The sequence below is a fragment of the Anarhichas minor genome, unplaced genomic scaffold (assembly GCF_050575085.1).
Source record: "Anarhichas minor isolate MPS153535 unplaced genomic scaffold, ASM5057508v1 ptg000018l, whole genome shotgun sequence".
NCBI classification, from domain to species: Eukaryota; Metazoa; Chordata; class Actinopteri; order Perciformes; family Anarhichadidae; genus Anarhichas; species Anarhichas minor.
The window spans coordinates 13,610,903-13,634,810 of NW_027466464.1; the positions used below are offsets into that span (position 1 = coordinate 13,610,903).

Here is a 23,908-nt window from a genome sequence, read left to right on the forward strand (position 1 = left end):
GTTTCATCCTGCAGGAGAAGCTGCTGTGAGTTTATTTCACCGCTCGGGTTTAATAAAAGTCAGTGAGGATCCACATGTGATGATCAGTCTGTCTGGATGGTCTCTGGCAGGAGGAGGACTTCTGATCCACATGAACCACGTCATGGTGCAGGAGATGGGAACTCCTCCACACTGCAAGAAATGACAGTTTCCACATCGTCCTGTGGACGTAATGAGTTCTATCACCTCATCTGAGAAAGTATCTTATGATTGTATCAGAGTGAAACAAACAGACTGTCAGTGATGATAAAACTCAGTCAGTGTTCAGTGAATACTATGTTTTAATAAAATGATCTTGGAGAGCCTTGATGTTCCTCTGAAGTCACTAAAATATCAGAATCACCTGCAGCTAACGAGGGTCTGAATCAAATATCAGCTTAATATGATGAGTTTAGGCCTTCACACATCTGGATCCTCTTCAGTAATAAAGTGACAACAAGGCAGGATGAGTCATATCGGTGTTAACTGTGATGGAAGTAAACATAGTTTTAGCTGTAACTGTGCAAACTAGGGTAAAATAACAAAATGAAACAAAAAAGTTATTTGTATTAAAGATGAAAAAGCTATAAAATGTAGAGAAAGTTCTCTGCTAATCAGCACATGAAACCTTTATGAACTTAAGAAGCTCAGGGCCCCTTAGGCCCCAAACAGTCTAATATAATAATACTCTATGGGCTGTTCATCTGCAGACTTATGCATACTTTTCCTCCAGTAAAGGATCTGTGTACTTCTTCCACTACGTGACAATATTCTACTTTATTCTGTTTTTTTATATTGAATATTGAATATTTCTTGCAGTGTGGCGCCTCCTGTGGTCCTGGTTTTCCAACCAACCGGTGTAACGCACTCGCACACCCCCTCTCCTTCACTCAGCAGCAGCAGCAGCAGCAGCAGCCTCTCCTCAGAGATGGAGAGCTGGTAGAAGTGCAGCAGCAGCAGCGGCCGCTCTCCCCTCCTCGCTCCGGTAGATGTTGGATGTACCATGAGGTCTCCGCGGCTCTGGGCAGCTCTCTGCCTCCTCCTCACCGTCTCCTGCCGGCTGTGCGCGGCCGCCCGACACGGTAAGACGCATGAGATGTGACCCAACACCGACGGAGACGGACGCACTTCCCTTTTAATGAACTATAGGGCGGCGCGTAAATCACGACTCCGCGATGAAAAGTCCGCACAGAGATGCTGTAGTGACTGGTTTACTTAGCGGCGAGTTTGATCACTTTATGTTCCAGCTTTTATCTTCTCTATCAAATATATTAAGGAGATCATAAAAACTGCAGCTTTTCGGTTGTGTTTCTCTAGAAATGCGCTTGAAGTTGCTCCATATAGAAGAGTTGATCCTCAACACAACGGAGGACATGTTCTTTGTGCAGCAAACATAGATATCATAAGAGCCTTCAGATCTGCCGGACTTCATCTCATATCTGCTGCGTTTCCTGCCTCCGATCAGTTTACTCCGGTGCTAAATTGCGTCACTGACGCAAATGCCCTGACGGGTCAGCTCGGATGTGTCTGGCTCACCGAATGAATCATTGTGTTGTTCAGTCTGCAAAGACAACAACAAACACACAAGCAGACAGCAGGAGAGAGGGAGAGACCCTGAGACATGAAGCATGAGAGAGAGATGCTTTGTTTGGTTTGGAACCAAATCCTAATTATGAGACAGTGAGGATGAACTTAAGTCTGAGGTCTAAGCTTCAGTGTTTCCTTCACGCTGGAGATGAAGAGAAGCTGAACACATCTTTTCTGAAGCAACCTGTTGCACCTACTCTGCTCTCCACAGATATCACACTAAATACTTTAGAAAATATAGAAACCCAAAGATGTGTCTGTAGCCCCTGAGTCTCTGGCTGGTAAACCCCTTCAGTAATCTATCCATGGAACAGGTTATAGAGATATTATAGAACATTATTATACCAGTAAGCTGTAAAATCTTAATATCCTGAGAGGAATATTTCAGCAAACAGCACAGTCTCATAATTGACAGCTCATTTGTTTTACAAGATGAAAGACCTCGTATGATCCTCAGGTTACTGTGTGAAATATCAATAACACGGAGACGTGGTTTTGTATGTAATGTAATTGTTCCTGCAGCTCATAAAACGATGCTTATCGAAGGCAGTAAGAACTAAAACGTATCGATAATGACCTGACACTTGGAGAGGTTTGGCAGTTAGATTCAAAGAAGCAAATACAGAAAACATAGAAATACTATAAACGCCTGCAGGGATAATAGGACGTCTCAGTTATGACTCATAACTGACCTCTCAGCTCCGTCTGCTCACACTTACAACAATGGCTTCCTGTCGCCTTGATGCACTAAACACAGCGCAGCGTTCAGCACCACGGACAGCGACCAGCAGAGCGTATTAAACCCTTTTTATCTCAGTTTCATCTGAATATCATTACAGAGACAAAGACATTATTCAGTGACATTTCTACAGGGATTATTAATTATATATCTATGTACAATAGTGCATTTAAAGCCAGTTTATAGCACCTAAAGGTATTTTATTATAATCAGTTGTATTGTATGTTCAGCGTATGTGATATTTTCACAGGGATCTAAAGTTTCTGTGAAGAACTCAATACTAAAATGAATATTTGCTGTCATTTTCAAACATTACAGCCTAATTGGACGGTTCTCTAATGACAGTTTTTAGGAAGTAAAATATCAATAAATTGAGTGAATATATGATGGCTTTATCAATGATGGCAGAGAATTAAGACTGCAGCCCAGAGGAGTTAAAGTCTCCAGTTCGAGATCGACGAGGGTTGAAGTCTGGAGTGTTTTCTTCACACAGATGTAGTTCTTATCAAACAAGAGGAAATGTTGCATCTGTTGGGATCTACTTTCAGCGGCGGACTGATCCACATGTAGTGAGTGTTTGTATGTCAGAATGAACTACAGTGATGATGATGAAGGAACAACAGCGATGTGTTTTTATGGAGGAAGAAGATACATCAGGCCTTTAGATTTGAGTCTTTTCATTAGACTCATGCTGTGAGTGCTGCATGTGAGCTCCAGTCAGATGATTAGTGTGAGTCTGAAGTCTAAAGGTTGTAACCTCGCTGCCTCTGCTGCCACTCAGCCGCACCGCTCTGGTCTGATTGTGCTCCGCCCGGGCTGACTCATCCACCTTAGAGCTCCTCCGTCAGCCTGCAGACGCTCACACAGCACCATGAGCACCATGGTGCTGTGTGGCAGGTTACTGGATAATAACAGCAAAGGCACTTATGATGATGGTGATGATGATGATGGTGATGATGATGATGGTGGTGGTGATGATGGTGGGAGGGACTTGATGATGATGAGTCATCTTATGTGCGTAAAACACACATTACACCAGTTGGTCACCACTGTCCAAATAGTTTTTTAATGCTTTCTTCATTTAAATGGCACTAACGTGAGTCATGGTGCGGACCTTAAAGACACAGGTCCTCGTGTTGGTGAGGTGTTGATTTAATGTGGAAACTCGTTTGGTTTAGTTCAGTGAGCTTAACGGTGAAGATAAACCAGCGCTCACTGGTTGGATGTAAACTCCAGTTGTTGTTTTGCTTTGAGGAGGATTGTTTGTACGGCGACAAGACGTCACACTTATTAACTCTTTAGATTATGTTTGATATATTATCAAGGTATTATGGGATGAATGGCTCCTAAAGTCCTCTTTTAGTAATGAGACGAGGAAACATCTTCTGTTGGCTGCGTTCCTGCTCAGATGGAGCCACACCTTCACAGGACACAGGACACAAGATGAAGCTGACGTCAGCTACTCTCTCTCTCTCTCTCTCTCTCTGTCTGTTTCTCTATATCTCTCTCTCTCTCTGTCTGTTTCTCTATATCTCTCTCTCTCTCTCTCTCTCTCTGTCTGTCTCTCTATCTCTCTCTCTCTCTCTGTCTGTTTCTCTATATCTCTCTCTCTCTCTCTCTCTCTCTGTCTGTCTCTCTATCTCTCTCTCTCTGTCTGTTTCTCTATATCTCTCTCTCTCTCTCCCTCTCTCTCTCTCTCTCTCTCTCTCGCTCTCTCTCCCTCTGTCTCTCCCTCTCTCTCTCTCTCTCTCTCGCTCCCTCTCTCTCTCGCTCTCTCTCTCTGTCTCTCTCTCTCGCTCTCTCTCTCTGTCTCTCTCTCTCTCTCTGGATGAGACCTGCTGCCGGCTGAGTGGAGTCATTTTCAGGTTATTGTTGTGATGAAATTGAATCAAAGCCGAGAGCTCATTGCTGAGTCTGTTGCTATGACTCCCTGGAGTCTCAAAGTCTCAAAAACAAGTGAAGAAAGAAGAATCTGACTCAGAGTACTTTTACTGTAAGGAGTTGTTTCACAGTGTGGTCGTACTTTTACGAGTGTAAAAACTCGTAGTCACGATGCAAAAGATATTGAATAATGAAACCAGGTTTTGACGTAACAGACTTAGTATTTTTACTAAAGTGAAGGATCTGCATACCGTCAGGATGAACCCACAGGGCCTCATCTATCAGCCATTACACACTCAGTCACACTGGAACTCTTCCAATGAGTGGGTAATGTTGTGTGTTAGCATGTCGGGGGGGTGACAGTGATGGACAGTCTGCAGGACGACTTTAACGAGACGATGATCTCCTGGAGGAGAGAGGAGGCAGAGCTAAGAGGGGAGGGATGAGTGGGCGGAGGACGCATTAGTCATCATGTGGAGCTTTGACGGAGGAGGCGACGGACGGACGGAGAAACTCTCCGTTGTGTGTTTAGCGGCGTCTCCTCTCTCCTCCTTCAGTGGAGATTCCCTCTCTGAGCAGTGAGGCCAGAAGAACATCCTCTCACTCATCAAAGCCTTATTTTAATGACACTAGTGTATGTCAATGGTTTTCTGCTGCACATATTTTAAATACAGTTAGTGTGCAGTTTACCAGTGAGATGCCTCCTCAGCTGGTCTACAACCCTAAAAACACAAGACATCTGCGAGTGCTGTGGGAATATTTCTTTATGTTGAAATATTCTAAGAAGCTGTAACTTGTTGCTCTGCTGCAGCCTGTGTCCCTCTCATCCATCACGTGAAGCTTTGACATGAACATGCTGATGAAAGTCCATTCAGACAGCGAGCGAGGTGTGTGTGTGCAGGTCGTGCTTCACGTGAATAATAAAACATGGATTCCATAAATCCGTAATGAAAACACAAATCAAACAGGAGCAACGAACAGAGCGGAGCGAGCGGCTTCACATCTGCTGCTGTTTACTGCCTCGCAACAGATGTAGAAGGTCAACTGTAGCACACACACACTCACACACACACACACACACACACACACACACACACTTCTCACATCACTTAGCAGCACAAGATTGACGTCCTGTGTAGCTGCCTGCTCTGTTGGGGGTTCCCCAGCTCATTCCTGTCCTGTGATAAACTTAGTGTGCGTTCATGTTTCTGTGTTTGTTGTGTCTGCAGGCTGCTTGTTTGAAAAGAAGCTCTGTCCCAGAGATCAGCTGTGCACCGACGGTGAGTTTTACCGTCTTTGTCCAGAGTTTCATCCCTGAATCCTTGTTGCATTCACATGTTGGGTTCATTTATGATGCCATGAGCATTAAAGTCCGCTCTGATTGGCCTGAGGGCGTTCATTACCTCCACAGACGCGCTCGGCTTTGATGTATTATTGTACAAGAGAGCCATCCTGCTGATTGAGCCTCTTCCTGACAGTGGTAAGAAAGAGGACTGCATGGGGTGCAGCAGGGCTTTGAGTTGAATGCTAAGAAGGAATGCATGTCAAGAGGAATAAACATGTTTGACATAGACTCACTGTTATTAAGAGGTTCAGTTCACTCAAATCACTAAAATGCTTCATTTTCCTTCAGCTGGTTTCCTTCAGACAGAGAGAACGTTGAGTACACGTATCAAATATTTATTGATCTACTGTGACGAGTACATTAGTATAAGAAAACTAAAATGATCCAACGGCTCTCATTAAATCAACAGCATGAAGAAGTGAGGAGGAATATGTGTCTGTGAGTCTTTAAACATCTATTCTCAAACCACACACGCCTCTTTCACACGTTCATGAGGCCGAATTAAAACCCAGATATCCTCCTCTGGCAGGCTGACGTGGACGCTTTCTTCCCCCCGTAGGAAGCTCGTATTCACGGTACCCTGAATGCAGCGTGACGAGTTTATTAAGTCGACCAATAGTGAGCGTGTGTGTGTGTGTGCCCAGCAGGCAACAGCTGCAGCGACGCGCTTCAGGAAGCTGTGACGTGTCTTCTGTCCATCACACAGTCAGGAGCCGCTTAGTCGTCACAGCCTTTCACAGGGCTGTGTGTTCCCTCAGTGGGTTCCTGCTTCCTTCCTGCCTGTTCAAACATGGCTGGGATGTCTTTACAAGAGCGTGCACGTGCGTGAGCGTGCACCTGTGTGTCTCAGCCCTCAGAGGCAGCTGAATTATTGATGCTGGTATGTTTCCGTGTCTTCCTTCAGGATGTTTGCAGAGACGGGAACATTTAGGGAACATGAGCGGAATTCATTCAGGTGTCACGACGTGTGTTTGATGATGGCGCGAGGAAGTGCATGTGCTGAAACGCAGGAATGAGAGTGTGTGGAGAGAGTAACAGGGTGCACGCCAGACTGCATTATAAACACAATGAGCCTGAAACATCTGTAATCTGTGTTAAAACGCTGTAATATTGAGTAAAATCAATACATTCCAGACGCCATTGAACGAACGAACCCTTCTGTTTCTTTAAACATCTGTAATCTGGAGTTTATTTAATCAGAAGACATTTCCAAGCAGCAGATGTTACTACGACATTTCAGTGTGTGTGTGAAGTCTCAGTCGTCACTGAGTGTGTGTGTGTGTGTGTGTGTGTGTGAGTGTGTGTGAGTGTGAGTGTGTGTGTGTGTGTGTGTGTGTGAGTGTGAGTGAGTGTGTGTGTGAACAATGATTGGTTTGTCTGTGAGATTCGTTACATCGGCAGAAAGGTGGAGCGAGCGACATGAAGACGTGAAGCCGAAGAGACAAAAGAGAGAAAAGGAGCGAGAGTGCAACGTAAACAAGGTCTCCCTCCGTCAGCCGCTCTCAGCCAATCACAGCTCGTCCTGGCCGTCTCTATGACAACAGTGACATCACTTGCCTGACGACCGTGTGTCTCCCATGTGTGTGTGTGTGTGTGTGTGTTTGATGAGAGATGGAGGGAGACAGAGGTGATGACTCACCACAGCCCACACACACACACACACACACACACACACACACACACTGTGCTTCACTATGTGTGTGTGTGAAGTGTACATGTGTTTCTATGTACACACTTGTGTACACATGTACTCTGTGTTTCTGGCACTACATTGTGTGTTTTGTGTGCTTGTCTATGTGGTTTGTGTACATGTGTGTACGTGTGTATTTGTACACTATGGTCATATTCATGTGTGTTTTTCCTGCTTTGTTCCTTCAGTGAACATCAGCTCTGTGTTCACAATCAGATCTCAAAATACTTTCTTGGTTATGATAGATTATGTCTCTGGTGCATGCATATACTACAGTAGTATTAGTAGTAGTAGTAGTTAGTGTGCTTTTATTTAAAGGGGTTCTACCCGACATCATATTTGGACCATTTTTATTGTTAATTAATCAAGAAAGTCGAGTTCTTTGGTCTTTAAAATGTCAGAAAGAAGCCACGGTGACGCCCTCACATGTGTTCTTTTGTCCATAACTCAATAAAGATATTCAGTGTACTGTCATAGAGGAGTAAAGAGACACAATAACGGATTCATCGATGATCTAAACAGCTGTCGGTTAACATAACTAACCGATGAAGCGCTGCAGCTCTAGAGGGTTCTCTCATGATTTCACTCAAATATTACACATGCACTGAGGCCTGAGGAGTAAAACATTGAATATTCAAAAGACGAAGATGAGAGAAGGAATAAACATAAGTTTAGTAGTGATTTCTTACTTCCTGTCTTATTGGACCCTTCAGATTCATCTCTGCTCTCTAACCCTGTGCAGATGAACATGATGGATACATGTTTACAATGTGTTGTGAAAAAAGCAGCTTCCTGTCCAACTTTTACAGTCGGACGCCATCCAGGTGAAATGTCTGTAACTGTGAAGCGTGTAGCGTTATTCTACTGTTTACCGTGGAGGTGTGGAGACGGAGATATGAACAAAGACTACAGTCCGTCCTCAACAGAGTACAGAGTGATGTGAAGCGGGTTCTCCTCTCCAGTGTTTACTCTGCTCCTGCTGGATACGCTCACATTGAAGTGACAGTTTGAAGACGTGAAGAAGCTGAGTGGCTGCTCTCTTCCTGTGCAGACGGATTGTTCGGACAGTGCCAGACTCCTCACCGGGAGCCCGTCCAGTACCAGGTGTCTGTCCCCGTCCTGCACAGGCTGCAGGAAGTCCTCAAAGACCTGATGGTGCAAGGTGGGTCTCTACTGAAGCTCCATGAGCATCAGCCTTTAACGTCCGCTAAGAGAGAAGTAAGAGAAAGTATCTCCGTGTCGCTGCTCAGGTCTGACCTGGAGGGACGGCGTCACGCAGGCCATCATCGGCCGAGAGCTGAGTCGCGTCCCCACTGTCGGCTCCAGACTTCATGAGAAGTCTCCAAACCAGTAAGAACACCTCCAGCATCAGTGCAGAACACAACGACACACATTTGAAATGAATTAAAAGTGGTGTTCCCCAGGATGTCCAGACTGTCGGGCCCCAGTCAGCGGAGGGTTCAGGGGCCCGAGGATCCAGCTGACCCCGGGATGATGAAGCAGTATGTGGACTACCTGATCCTCGACCCCTCCCGGTCCTCCGTTCACATGCAGACGCCCCTGCTGGACCCTTACACCTACCACCAGGTGGGAGGAGTGTGCATCATTCATTCAAAAGAGTTCTGTTTTAAACATTTTAAACAGTTCTTAAAGCAACTTAAACCGAATAAACATGCATTTATCCTGATTATAGACATAACTATGCAACTGTATTTGCTCTTTTATGAAGCGATACTGTGTCTGAGGAGTGTTTTCAGCTCTACGTAGACTGATTCTGGTGCACGTGTGTTGCTGCAGCAGCAGTACGGCTACCAGGAGGAAGAGGAGCGCTCCCTCAACTCTGTGGACGATAATCCAGCCTTCGCCTCCCCTTCTCGATCCAGATCCCAAGGAAACCCTCTGGACAGAGACCGGCAGCTTCTCCAGGACCTGGTGTCTTTTTACCTCACCTCCCCTTCTTCCTCCTCTTCCTCCTCTTCCTCCCCTGTGCAGTCCCTCTCCCACCACAGAGGGGCGGTACCAGCAGCTGCAGGATTCCCCTCTTCACTGTCCTCCTCCTCCTCCTCCTCCTCCTCCTTCTTCCCAGAGCTGGACTTCCCCTTGGACTACAGCGAGGACTACGTTTCCCAGGTGGCTCAGCTCAGCAAGCAGCAGCAGCAGCAGCAGGAGAGGAAGGAGCAGGAAGAGTACGACGCCCTGTCAGGTCTGGATGGTGAGAGAGGAAATAAAGAAATGCAGACAAAAGAAATATCTAAAATATTATATTATATATAAATAAGTGTGGAGCTGAAAAGTTCCTTCAACGTTTGGAGGTTTAAAATTCAGATCAACAAACATGCAGTGGTGGAAAATAACATCAAAGTTATGTGCACATTAGTATCTTAATAGAATAGCCTTTATTCTGCATAGTCTAGTAAAGTCTGTTTGAATGCTTCGGTCACATGTTGAATGCAGGTCTTTGTATTTCTATGTGCTAGAACCACATGTTGAATGTAAAGGCTGAACTCAGATAGAAAGCCTCTGAAATGAGTTGAGTTCCAGTAACGACGGCGTGTTTTCAGAGCGCTCTCTGCAGAGGCTGGCTCTGCTGCTCGACCACTACGGCCTCGACGTCAACGACTTGTCCCCCGAGCAGAGAGACGACCTGCCGGCCGCTCTGAAGCAGCTGCAGCTGGAGAACTCCTTCGCCCGCAAACAGACCAAAGGTCGGTCTGCTCGTCTGCTTTCATTCATGACAACAAGATAACTGAAGCTTCAAGTCAGCCGTTTGTCTGTCTGATGAAATAAGACTCAAGCGTTGTGAGTGATGCAGAGGTGCAGATCATTTGTCTTCTTTCTGTTCCCTGTTCAGATGAGTATGAGAGCAATGCTGCCACAAGAAAGAAGGTGAACATCCTTTTTCTTTCTTATTGATTATTTGATGTAAAAATATATTCCTGAAAACACACTTTTAAAGTAACTATTACTGTAAAAAGTACGAAGTAGCAGAAAAGGGAAATACTCAAGTACTTACTCACAGATCCCCAGTAAAACGTTTATCTATCGTTATCCATCAGGTCACAGAGGGTTCAATGGCGTTCAAGATGGCCGCCCCCGAGGCTCCACCTTCCACCGTCAAGACCCCCAAACCAGAAGCAGCCCAGAAAGATTCGCCTCCCTCTGTGGCAGCCGACCAGGGCGACCTGAGGACGGCCAAGGCGGAGGAGTACGGCTTCATCACCACCAATCAGAGGTACCGTACGCTCACCTCCTCCACCAATCAGAGGTACCGTACGCTCACCTCCTCCACCCATCAGAGGTACCGTACGCTCACCTCCTCCACCAATCAGAGGTACCGTACGCTCACCTCCTCCACCCATCAGAGGTACCGTACGCTCACCTCCTCCACCAATCAGAGGTACCGTACGCTCACCTCCTCCACCGATCAGAGGTACCGTACGCTCACCTCCTCCACCCATCAGAGGTACCGTACGCTCACCTCCTCCACCAATCAGAGGTACCGTACGCTCACCTCCTCCACCAATCAGAGGTACCGTACGCTCACCTCCTCCACCAATCAGAGGTACCATACACTCACCTCCTCCACCAATCAGAGGTACCGTACGCTCACCTCCTCCACCCATCAGAGGTACCGTACGCTCACCTCCTCCACCCATCAGAGGTACCGTACGCTCACCTCCTCCACCCATCAGAGGTACCGTACGCTCACCTCCTCCACCCATCAGAGGTACCGTACGCTCACCTCCTCCACCCATCAGAGGTACCGTACGCTCACCTCCTCCACCAATCAGAGGTACCATACACTCACCTCCTCCACCAATCAGAGGTACCGTACGCTCACCTCCTCCACCCATCAGAGGTACCGTACGCTCACCTCCTCCACCCATCAGAGGTACCGTACGCTCACCTCCTCCACCCATCAGAGGTACCGTACGCTCACCTCCTCCACCCATCAGAGGTACCGTACGCTCACCTCCTCCACCAATCAGAGGTACCGTACGCTCACCTCCTCCACCCATCAGAGGTACCGTACGCTCACCTCCTCCACCAATCAGAGGTACCGTACGCTCACCTCCTCCACCAATCAGAGGTACCGTACGCTCACCTCCTCCACCCATCAGAGGTACCGTACGCTCACCTCCTCCACTGATCAGAGGTACCTTACGCTCACCTCCTCCACCAATCAGAGGTACCGTACGCTCACCTCCTCCACCGATCAGAGGTACCGTACGCTCACCTCCTCCACCCATCAGAGGTACCGTACGCTCACCTCCTCCACCGATCAGAGGTACCGTACGCTCACCTCCTCCACCCATCAGAGGTACCGTACGCTCACCTCCTCCACCGATCAGAGGTACCGTACGCTCACCTCCTCCACCCATCAGGAGACGACTTCCTGTGTGGATGAATGACGCTGTGGATGATGTTGTCTTCATGTTGTGAGTCTGTTTGTGTTTGTGAGGAACAGACGTGGACGGAGAAAAAGACCAAAGAATGATGGTAAGGACATAAAGAAAGAAAGGAGGACAGTAGGAGGAAGGAAGGAAGGAAGGAAGGAAGGTGATATCAGTCATGGAGGAGAAAAAGCAGAAAGTTTTCAATATAAAAGTGAAACGATACCAGAAGTGCTCAGTTACTTTCCACCTCTGATGAATGAGTGTGTGTAAAGGTGTGTTTACGTATGTGTGGGTGTTTATGTGTGTGTGTGTGTGTGTGTGTGTGTGTGTGTGTGTGTGTGTGTGTGTGCGCTTTGTCACCGCAGCCCCCTCAGTCTGAACGACGGGCTGAGTCTGTTGAAGCTGCTGTCGGAGAGGATGGGCCTCTCCACCGACTCCTTCATCAACATCAGGTAGGACCATGGACATCTGGCTCTGGATCCTCCTCATGAGAACCGTTACTTCATGGGATCAAACCAAACCAGACGTAGAAACCTGCTGGAGCGACTTCCCTCTCAGATAAAGATAGGAAGAAACATCTCCCTCTGAGAGAAAAGAAAAGAAGATAAATAAATACTCAAATGTACTTGAAGTACTTGAGTATTGAGTATTGTGTGTATATGCTCTTGTGTTTTGTCGTCTGCAGCGTTGTCGGACCTGCGATCACCTTCAGGATCAGACCGAACTCCAAGAACCTGACGGCTGGAGACGTGGCAGACAAAGCCGGTATGTCACACTTAAACTACTACTACTACTACTACTACAACTACTACTACTACTACTACTACTACTACTACTACTACTACTACTACAACTACTACTACTACTACTACTACTACTACTACTACTACTACTACTACTACTACTACTACTACTACTACTACTACTACTACTACTACTACTACTACTACTACAACTACTACTACTACTACTACTACTACTACTACTACTACTACTACTACTACTACTACAACTACTACTACTACTACTACTACTACTACTACTACTACTACAACTACTACTACTACTACTACAACTACTACTACTACTACTACTACTACTACTACTACTACAACTACTACTACTACTACTACTACTACTACAACTACTACTACTACTACTACTACAACAACTACAACTACAACTACAACAACTACAACTACAACAACAACAACAACTACTGTTTGAGGCAGCAGGCTCACTTTGTGTGTTTTGTTTCTGCAGTTGCAGAGAAGAACTTCCCGGAGTCTGAGACGGGCCTGAAGGTGCTGCAGAGCGGCATTGGAGAGGTGGGTGATGGTGGAATGTTTTTAGAGAAGAAAGGCAGAAAAGCTGATCATATATATTAAAATACACTTAATGTACCAAAAGTTAAAGTACTCATTATGAAAAATAATATATATATATGAGAAATGAGAACTAATAAAGTTGTATTTATTCCACGATCTGGAAATGCATCCTTTATTTAAACGTAAAAAAACAAATGCGTACACTTTTATTGTGAAAGTTAGTCCCGGAAGTCCAGTTAGTTTGATTTCAGTCTAGCTTGACACTCTCGGTATTTGGGCACTGGGTCCATGTGAGAGCAGCAGGACGTGAGGAGCGCTGCTCTGCATCGTGTGTTTGGTGAGTGAGAACATGACTAATTAAAAGATTAAAGGTTATTATTAATAATGCAGAGTTAGTTAGTTCATCAGTCAAGCCTGAAGTCAAATTTATGACCATTTATTCTCATCGATGACTTCACAGAAACGTCTATTCTGATGAAGATGAATAATAATTAGTTTAAAGTGACATTTATGTACTTAATGTTATCTACATAATGTTCCTTCACTATCAGGATCTAATGTCATTTAATGTGATTTTAATTATTTACGCTCTTTGTGTCATATTCCTATAATATTCTTTATTATGTATTATCTATTGTTATGATGTTCCTATAATAGTAGTGACTTTTTGTTCTTAACGTTCTCGATGTGACATTTTCCTGCTTAACCACATGTAACCTGCTCATCCATTCTCTTTCTTTCCTCTGTTTCACACACTGAAACCCATCGGGCCCCTTTATAATAGCAGGTGAAGTACCCGTTCTACCCCCGCAGCTCAGGCTTTAATGTCCTCAGAACACACACACACACACACACACACGCACACACACACACACACACACACACACACACACACACTGAGACAGAGAGCGCCTCACATTCCTGAGGCCCACAGAGAGGAAGGAGGAGGCCTGAAAGGTCAAGAGAGACAATTCAACCAAGGAGAGGAGGAGGAGGAGGAGGAGGAGGAGGAGGAGGAAAAAAGAGGAGGGAGGACGATGAAAAGGAGGGGAGGAAAAGAGGGGATAAAAGGATGAGAGGAGAGGGCAGAAAGGGAAGATAGGAGGAGGAAAAGGAGAGGAAGATGAAAGGCACATTTTTGTCCCAGGTTCCTGCTGAGAGGGATGGGAAGGAATAAAGGAAGAGATACCTCCTCCTCCTCCTCCTCCTCACTTTTTTTAACCCTGTCGACCTCCTTAATTAATCGTATTTCTCCCTCCTGCCACAGAGGAATGATGGGAAGGCGTTGCCCCTCGCAACCCGAGTCCAGCCCAGAGGCTCCAGCTGGGTGTTCGCCACCCTGGTGGCCATGGCCTGCATGGGCAGCATCCTGGTGGCGGCCATGACCATCGCCTGCCTGCGTACCCACGCCCACCGGCTGGCGGCAAAGAAGCTGGGTCTGGGACCCGAGGGGGGCAGTTTCACCCACCAGGAGTACCAGGTGAGGAGGGAGAACTAGGAATATGTCATCAGCTCTGAACAAAAGAAACGTTCAGTCAGGATCACAAGAACAAGGCAGCGTTTAAAGAGATGTCCACACTGGCTGCATTGAACATCATAAATCCTCAATAATTCAAATAATAAGAAATGTTCTCAAGTAAATTCAACAGAAGCACGTCAAATGGTTCGGGTAATATGTATAGAACATATTAAAGAGCACGATAAACGTGATGAAGCAGTGATGCATAACTGGCTCACCAGGACCTGTGTCGCCAGCACATGTCCTCCAAAGGCGCCTTCGGACGGCTGGAAGCTGCTGCCCTCGGCGCCGTGGGAGGAGCGAGCGGAGGAGGAGGAGGTCCAGGAGGAGGAGGGGGTGCTGGTGTCGTAGGTGGAGGAGCAGGAGGCGGAGGTACCGACTCCAGGGTGAGCAGCGTGTCGTCCCAGTTCAGCGACGGAGCCCAGCCCAGTCCGAGCTCCCACGGCAGCACGCCGTCGTGGTGCGAGGAGCCGGCCCAGGCCAACATGGACATCTCCACCGGTCACATGATCCTGGTCAGTACCGGACGTTACGGCCTCTTAAAGTAGGAGGTTTTAGGGTCTTTACTTCTTATTGGAAAAGTACAAGTACATTGAAATATGTATATGTAGTCTGTGATCCATGTCATTTCTTATTATTTGTCTTGCATGCTTTACGATCCATTCACATTGCTGTGAGTGGAAGTTTAGAGAGAATAACAGAGACATAAGCTGCTAACGTCCCCCAGGCCTACATGGAGGACCACCTGAGGAACAAGGACCGTCTGATGAAGGAGTGGGAGGCTCTGTGCTCCTACCAGGCCGAGCCCAGCGTCGTCTCCGTGGCTCAGAGCGACGCCAACGCCAAGAAGAACCGCTGCCCCGACTCTGTACCCTGTGAGTCTAAAGACACCAAGCATGTCTGAATATGATACACGAGACATCTAGAATATTAACAAGAAGAAATAACAGAGAAGAATGGATGTTGAGGGTTTAAATGTCCCTGTTGTCCTGAAGATGACCACTCGAGGGTGAAGCTGAAAGCGGAGATCAACCCTTCACGCTCTGACTACATCAATGGCAGCACCATAGTAAGTATGTAAGGCTAATGATCACCACGGTCAACCACGTGGTTGCTCAAAGACTGGCAGTAACTAAAACATATCATACTTAAGTATAGTTAAGTATAAAACAACGTTATAGTATCAAATGTTATAAAAATGTCATAAAATATCATACTATAGTATGATATTAATAAATAACAAAGACGTTGTGGTCATAGAATAGCATGTCGTAAAAATATCATAATTAATATTTCACCCCCCCTCCTTTCAGATTGAGCACGACCCCCGGATGCCGGCCTACATCGCCACCCAGGGCCCCCTGTCTCACACCATCTCTGACTTCTGGCAGGTCAGTGAGACGCAGTTTAAAAGAGTCATTCACATGTTTTCCATTGTTTTATTAACACAATAATCATCAGCAGTGTGGCCGTACGATATCTAAATATGTATTGACATAATACAGAGATCTGTAATGTAGTTGCATGTATTATAGCTGCAGAAACGTCTCTTTCCTCCCCAGTTGAGTGCAGAGCTTCCAGACCCAAACCGAGGCCGACCGAGCTTCTTCACTTCGTCCGTACGTCTTTAGAGCTGCTCGTTCAAGGCTTGGACCTTGAAATGTTCAGAAAAACTCAACTTTTCAATTAAATTCATTCAAATGAGTGGTTTTCAGTACCCTGACCTCCGGCTTCTGTCTCTTTGAAGACGTCCTTCCATGACGTCTTTGTTTTGGGTGTTGGATCAGAGTGTTTCAGGTTAAATTGTGTGTTACATCATGAAACCAAAGGTAGCCGAGCGTATTTTAGTTAAAGTAAAATAAACACAAAGGAGAAAATCATAGAACGGAAACTGAAGTTTGGATCTTCTGGAATAGCTCAGCTAGATAACATGTGGTCATGACTGAGGCTTGACACACTAAAGTGAAAGGATCAAACCCTAGTTCTTTCATTTTGTTTTTCAAGCTTCAGGAATAACTGATGAGGTGTTGATACGTGATGATCCAAAGATCAGATCCAGGGTCTGCTGTAAGGACAAGTGTCCATGTTTTCTCTGATTTTTGGCTGAATTCGAAGTCCAAAAGACCAACAGAGTGAACAATTAAATGATCTAAGAAACATTGTGGTTGACTGTCTCAGATCTGATAGCTCAGTGGGTTAGAAGTCTGATTATGATATGTGAGGTTATGGGTTCAATCCTCACTAGATACAGTTAAGTTTTAGTCTAATACCCCAAATAATAAAGTCAAGAACTCTATAAAACCAGGTTTACTCTCAGATTAGATAGCTCAGCGTGATAGAAGTCTGATTATAATGCGTGAGGTTATGGGTTCCATCCTCACAAGTACCTGTTAAGTTTTAGATCCAACACCCTGAGTCAAGAAGTCTAAAGCTCTGCAAATCAGATTCCCCTCTCAGAGCAAATAGCTCAGAGTGATAGAAGTCCGGTTAGGAGACTGAAGGTTGTTGGTTTGAATCTCAAAAGATGAAGTCAAGTTTTAGAGCCACCACCCCGACTGAAGAAGTCAAATAGTCCAAAAATAGGTTGCACCTCTCAGGTCAGATAGTTCCAAGTGATCGATGAGTGACTGTAACGCCTGAGGTGATGGGTTCAGACCTCTCTTGTGCCACTTTTTAATAACATACTTTATTATTCCAGGTGAAGAAGTCAAAAGCTTCACCAAACTGATTTTAAGAGAAATAGCTCAGAGTGATAAATGATCAGACTAAAGATGTGAGGTTGTGAGTTCAATTCTTATGGGATGCAGTCAATTTTTAAAGTCCAACCCAAAGTGAAGTCAAAGACTCTGCAATTCCTTATGACGTTATATACTGTGACTTTTCTTTTTTCCACTATTACTTGATTTTTACGACGTACTAAACTATGACTTTTCTGAGGTGCAGTGAATTCTGAAACATTGCTTTGAAACATTAGTTCATTCTCAAGGAGGAATAGCTCACACTGATAGGTGACTGCTTCTGAACCAGGAGGTTGTGAGTTCAAACCTTATGGGACGCAATCATTTTTTAAAGTCCAACACCCCCAATGAAGAAGTCAAATATACCAAGAGAAGAGTAATGTATGTACTTGCGTTGGTAGCGCGGCAGGTTTGTCCTCGACACGAACGGATCCCGTGTCGGGTTCAAGACCTGCTCGGTGCCGGAGTATGTACGAACAAAAGTAACACAACAAAATAGCTGCGATAATAGCTGCGTAAACAAAATAGGTAGTGAAGTAAATAAAAAAAGTAGCTTTGTAAAAAACAAACAGAGATAACTAAAGTAGAGAGTGGATAATACCAGGGAGATAAGTAGATGCAGTAACACACCACGGAGAGATACTAGGACCGGATATCAGGTTAAATGCACAGATAAATGAATATGGAAGCAAAATAATATTACAAAAAAAAAAGAAATCCCCCACCTCCCCCAAAAAAGAAATTTTTTTTTTTTTATATGAAATAATTTTTTGGGGAAGGAATACCGGGACCTGTACTGGCATACTGTACTTTCTATAACGTTCTAAAAAAGTACAGTACAGTTTTATGATGTCCTAAAAAGGTACAGTAAGCCAGTACCTTCTTTATGGCATACTGTACTTTTTTATGACATTATAAACCTTTACTGTACGACACCTGTACTTTTTTATGACGTTATAAAACTTGAATGTACTTTATGATGTTATAACCCCGTACTGTACTTTTCTATGACGTTATAAAACTTAACTGTACTTTGACGATATAAAAAAGTATATACAGTACGCCATAAAAGGTCCCGTTACAGTATTCCATACTGTACCAAAAGTGAGACTTTTTATTTATTAATTTCATTAAAAAAGCTATTTCGAAAAAAAATTAAAAAGTCATAGTATAGCGTGTCGAAAAAAGTCAGAAAAAAGTCATAAAAAAAGTCATAAAAAAAAGTCATAGTATAGCATGTCGTAAAAAGTCATAAAAAAGTCAGTATAGCATGTCGAAAAAAGTCATAAAAAAGGTCATGGTATAGCATGTCGAAAAAAGTCATAAAAAAAGTCAGTATAGCATGTCGAAAAAAGTCATAAAAAAGGTCATGGTATAGCATGTCGAAAAAAGTCATTAAAAAAGTCATAGTATAGCATGTCGAAAAAAGTCATAAAAAAGTCATAGTATAGCATGTCGAAAAAAGTCATAAAAAAGTCATAGTATAGCATGTCGAAAAAAGTCATAAAAAAGTCATAGTATAGCATGTCGAAAAAAGTCATAAAAAAAGTCATAGTATAGCATGTCGAAAAAAGTCATAAAAAAGTCATAGTATAGCGTGTCGAAAAAAGTCATAAAAAAGTCATAGTATAGCGTGTCGAAAAAAGTCATAAAAAAAAGTCATAGTATAGCGTGTCGAAAAAAGTCATAAAAAAAAGTCATAGTATAGCATGTTGTAAAAAGTCATAAAAAAAGTCATAGTATAGCTTGTCGTAAAAAGTCATAAAAAAAAGTCATAGTATAGCATGTCGTAAAAAGTCATAAAAAAAAGTCATAGTATAGCATGTCGTAAAAAGTCATAGTATAGCTTGTCGTAAAAAGTCATTAAAAAAGTCATAGTATAGCATGTCGTAAAAAGTCATTAAAAAAGTCATAGTATAGCATGTCGAAAAAAGTCATAAAAAAGTCATAGTATAGCATGTCGAAAAAAGTCATAAAAAAGTCATAGTATAGCATGTCGAAAAAAGTCATAAAAAAAGTCATAGTATAGCATGTCGAAAAAAGTCATAAAAAAGTCATAGTATAGCGTGTCGAAAAAAGTCATAAAAAAAAGTCATAGTATAGCATGTCGAAAAAAGTCATAAAAAAAGTCATAGTATAGCTTGTCGTAAAAAGTCATAAAAAAAAGTCATAGTATAGCTTGTCGTAAAAAGTCATAAAAAAAAGTCATAGTATAGCTTGTCGTAAAAAGTCATAAAAAAAGTCATAGTATAGCTTGTCGTAAAAAGTCATAAAAAAAGTCATAGTATAGCATGTCGTAAAAAGTCATAAAAAAAGTCATAGTATAGCATGTCGAAAAAAGTCATAAAAAAGTCATAGTATAGCGTGTCGAAAAAAGTCATAAAAAAAAGTCATAGTATAGCATGTCGAAAAAAGTCATAAAAAAGTCATAGTATAGCGTGTCGAAAAAAGTCATAAAAAAAGTCATAGTATAGCATGTCGTAAAAAGTCATAAAAAAGTCATAGTATAGCTTGTCGTAAAAAGTCATAAAAAAAAGTCATAGTATAGCTTGTCGTAAAAAGTCATAAAAAAAGTCATAGTATAGCATGTCGTAAAAAGTTTAAAACGTCATAGTATAGCATGTTGTAAAAAGTCATAAAAAAAGTCATAGTATAGCATGTCGTAAAAAGTCATAAAAAAAGTCATAGTATAGCATGTCGTAAAAAGTTTAAAACGTCATAGTATAGCATGTCGAAAAGTCATAAAAAAAAGTCATAGTATAGCATGTCGTAAAAAGTCATAAAAAAAAGTCATAGTATAGCATGTCGTAAAAAGTCATAGTATAGCTTGTCGTAAAAAGTCATAAAAAAGGCAGTATAGCATGTCGAAAAAAGTGGAAAAAAAAGTCTGTTTCGTTTGTTGTTGTGCCATATGATCCAGAATAATTCCACACAATGCAACAGCACCTTATAGGTGACATCACCAGTACTGACAGTCCAAACCACTCTGGAAACTATCAATATCCAAAAGTCTTTAAATAAGTCAGTAAACTGTGACGACATCACTAGAATACTTCTGCCTGCTGAGATAATTCAGCTCAACAAGAACAACGTGACAATATTAAGAAGTGTGTTATTGTTGTTAGCCTGTTAGCTTAGCGCTCATCCACAGGCTGCATTGATTTCCGGTTTGTTTGTTTGTGGCCGTTCAGCCTCTGACTGACCTCAGAACCCACAACAAGCTCCTGTTGTTCCTGTTGTCTTCCTCCAGTTGATCTCCTTTATCTCTTCCTCCAAACGTCTTTACGAAGCATTCTCACACATTATCCGCTCAGGCTGCAGCAGAGGAGGGGGCGTGTCTGTTGGTGTAGTTTCTTCTTCTCTGGTGTTTATTGGAGGCTGGTAAACCAGCTTAGAGGAGCATCACCGCCACCGTAGGGTGTAGAGCAATACATCAAAAATTAAATTCTCTGTTATTCCTTGAATATAAATAATACATCACCAAAGTAATATTATGTTTTCCATCGATTAGTCCTGATATGAATTCCTTTATCTCTTCATCATCCAGCAGGCAAAGTATTTATTCAGTATTTATCTTCAGCATGATTTGATGATTTCATTGAATGTCTGTTGTCAGATGGTGTGGGAGAACGGCTGCACTGTGATCGTGATGATGACGGCTCTGGTGGAGGACGGAGAGAAACAGTGTGACCGCTACTGGCCTGATGAGGGCTCGTCCCTCTACCACATCTATGAGGTGAGAACAGGGGGGTGAGAGAGAGAGAGAGAGAGAGAGAGAGAGAGAGAGAGAGAGAGAGAGAGGAACATGTCAGCAGCTGTGTTGTGTTCATTTCCATCCAGGTGAACCTGGTGTCAGAGCACATCTGGTGTAACGACTTCCTGGTGCGAAGCTTCTACCTGAAGAACGTGCAGACGCAGGAGACCAGGACGCTCACTCAGTTCCACTTCCTCAGCTGGCCGGCTCAGGGCATCCCCACCTCCACACGCCCGCTGCTGGACTTCCGCAGGTACCTGCAGAACCTGCAGATCCACACATAAAGACACCAACAGCGACTAAATAACACCTCAAATGTGTCATCTTCTGATTTTAAAACCTCCCTGTTCTGCACGTATGATGTGAAAAGAAGAAATAATTTTGTTATCACGACTTAAACTCAGACATTGGATCAACACTGGTGTGAAAACATGATGCAGAAGACAGTATACTGTTGCCTCCCATCCACCATTATTCTCCCCTCCCTCCTCCTCCTCCCTGTGCGATGGAGGTCAGCGGGGCCCTTGGTTTTATTTTCTACATATCTGTCTGTGTCATTCTTGTGGTTTGCAGCTAGTAGTCTGGGTCCAGTTGCATAGTCACAAAAATGATCATGGACTGATGTGGCTGCAGCAGGAGGTCCATCGCCGAAAAAAAACCTTTTTACCCCCGTTATCAATCAATCAACCAACCAATCAATTAACCAATTAATCCATCCATCTATTTATCTGTCTCATCTAGCTGTTATTTAGTTATTTATATATATACAAATATGAACAAACATGACAACGTTTCTATTATATGTGTGAAATTAAATATATTTCATATGAGTGATCCTCTGATTGGATGATGACCCTAACATCTATGTATGTATATGTAAATATAAAGGTTGTGTAAACAGAAACGTCAGATATAAGTAACTAAATGTAGATATTATTATTATTGTGTTTCAGGAAGGTGAACAAGTGCTACAGAGGACGGTCCTGCCCCATCATCGTGCACTGCAGGTAAACCGTAAAGAGGTTTAGTTTAGACTCAACTTAGAGATAGTCACACAGTCCCCTAAACACGTCCACATGCGTTGTAGTACCACATTCATCCACTTGGTGGCAGCGACACACTCTCAGTAAAGAGGGTCGTTGAGCTCTTGTTCCTTTGTGTTCAGTAAAGTTTGCTCTGTTTCAATAGCAACGGTACGGGCCGGACCGGGACGTACATCCTGATTGACATGGTCCTCAACCGAATGGCTAAAGGTGAAGTTTATCTGTTATTGACTTTAAATACGAGTCATTTCTAATAATCAACATTCATCATCAACCTGAACCAGGGATGTACTCTTATGATCTGTGTGTGTGTGTGTGTGTGTGTGTGTGTGTGTGTGTGTGTGTGTGTGTGTGACGTCCTGCAGGTGTGAAAGAGATCGACATCGCTGCAACTCTGGAGCACGTCCGAGACCAGAGGCCCGGGATGGTCCGCACCAAGGTCTGTCCCTCTGAGAGACCATCATGACCATCATGGCCCCTCCCTGAGGAGCCACTAGATGATGATGATGTTCTTCTTGTTTCCAGGACCAGTTTGAGTTCGCCCTGACAGCCGTCGCTGAGGAGGTCAATGCCATCCTCAAAGCTCTGCCCCAGTGAGACCAGTGAGACCAGTAGGACCTGGACCGGCCTCCCGTCTGACCCCTTACTCTCAGACCTCTCTTACCTTCTGCCTTTCCTCTCTCTGATCATGATTATCATGATGCAGAAGCTCTCTCTGAAATTCCCTGAAACATAAAGAGTAAAAATCAGCTGACTGTGGGACGACCTACAGGTCAGGAAGGATTCATGCAGGATGTTTGTGGTGCAGATGTGATGCGTTCAGGGACCTTCAGAGGGTAAAAAAGTGTTGCATTCATATGTAATCTAAATAAAAAGTAAACCAGGAAGATGAATGTTAAAATAAAGAGGTAAAAACATCCCATCAGACTTATATTATTCCACAAGTTTACATACAAATGCAGAAGAAATAAAAACAAAATAGTTTGTTCACATGCAAAGTGATTAAATCTCAACATTCAACTGGTTTTCTCATAAATGAAGTTCTGTTACGATAATAAAACACTGTATTTACCGACAGACCCCAGAGGGTTTTAAAACTGCTTTCATGCCTCTGGTGGAGGTCCCTGAATGCATCTTCTGCATGTAAACGAGCCACAGAAGATTCAAACATCAGAGATCCGCCTGCAGCTTCTTTACTCTTCGGTTTCCTCTCGTTTGTGTTGGAGTGTGTTGAAACCGTGCTGCTGCTGGCTCTTCGTGTTCTGGAGGCAGAGTTATTAAAAAGATGAACGGATGAGTTAAAGATCTCCTGCTCGGCCTGTAGCCTCCCTTCCTCTCCTCACGTGACGAACACCTGCAGTAAAGACTCTCAGACTCCTCCTCTCCGTGTGACGTTCAGGTCGTTTCAGTCTCTGGATGTTTTGTTGTTTACCTCATGCAAGTCAGAAAAATGAAAAAAAAAAAAATGCTATTCTCTGAAATCAAGAAACGCTATTTTGTATCTGTGAGACCTTAATTAAATGTTTGTGTTTAAGTGCTGCAATCGCTCGTGTGAAATCTTTTATTAGTCACTAAAACACATGAATCCATATAAAATGACATATTGTAAACTGACATTAGCAGATCTCTTTACAGACACAATATGAGATATTATAAATTGGTATAAGAAATAGTCGGACACGTAACTCGTTGAGCGAATAGTGTTTTTGTATGAAATCAGAGTCCAGACTAAAAGATGAACAATATTAAATAAATGTCATTGTGTCGTGCTGCTGGATTTAACAGTTACACTTTAGAGATTAAGAACAATTAACGTATTGCTCCATCTCCTATCAGTGGTTTCATTGTGCTGAAGGTTTATTACTGGAG

General features: G+C 43.6%; 1 protein-coding gene and 1 long non-coding RNA gene across 3 annotated transcripts; one reads left to right on the plus strand and one right to left on the minus strand.

The window, feature by feature from the left end:
* The first annotated feature begins 77 nt into the window (after positions 1-77).
* Positions 78-23,577, plus strand: ptprnb (protein tyrosine phosphatase receptor type Nb). 2 transcript variants are annotated; one of them, XM_076094773.1, is made up of 24 exons: positions 78-208; positions 838-1,100; positions 5,455-5,505; positions 8,312-8,422; positions 8,511-8,610; positions 8,685-8,847; positions 9,058-9,472; positions 9,822-9,965; positions 10,112-10,146; positions 10,317-10,492; positions 12,023-12,109; positions 12,343-12,422; positions 12,921-12,985; positions 14,250-14,465; positions 14,726-15,019; positions 15,232-15,379; positions 15,500-15,573; positions 15,818-15,895; positions 20,859-20,978; positions 21,083-21,249; positions 21,950-22,003; positions 22,185-22,249; positions 22,405-22,478; positions 22,565-23,577. In XM_076094773.1, exons 2-24 carry the CDS (start codon positions 1,022-1,024, stop codon positions 22,634-22,636), a joined length of 2,868 nt encoding a protein of 955 aa, XP_075950888.1. In that variant the 5' UTR covers positions 78-208; positions 838-1,021; the 3' UTR covers positions 22,637-23,577. The 2 variants fall into 2 exon arrangements, with proteins under 2 accessions (XP_075950888.1, XP_075950889.1); XM_076094774.1 differs by having other exon boundaries at positions 14,253-14,465.
* Positions 15,924-22,339, minus strand: LOC142952815 (uncharacterized). Its single transcript, XR_012954724.1, has 2 exons — positions 21,140-22,339; positions 15,924-20,971 (listed from the first exon to the last, which is right to left on the minus strand). It is a non-coding gene; the product is annotated as an uncharacterized LOC142952815 (long non-coding RNA).
* Positions 23,578-23,908: the final 331 nt, after the last annotated feature.

What these genes read in the sequence shown, in the direction of transcription:
- ptprnb (XM_076094773.1), top strand. Translation starts at nt 1,022, where the DNA reads ATGAGGTCTCCGCGGCTCTGGGCAGCTCTCTGCCTCCTCCTCACCGTC. An exon ending in AGATCAGCTGTGCACCGACG is followed by an intron (nt 5,506 to 8,311) that starts GTGAGTTTTACC and finishes CTTCCTGTGCAG; the next exon opens with ACGGATTGTTCGGACAGTGC. An exon ending in CCCATCATCGTGCACTGCAG is followed by an intron (nt 22,004 to 22,184) that starts GTAAACCGTAAA and finishes CTGTTTCAATAG; the next exon opens with CAACGGTACGGGCCGGACCG.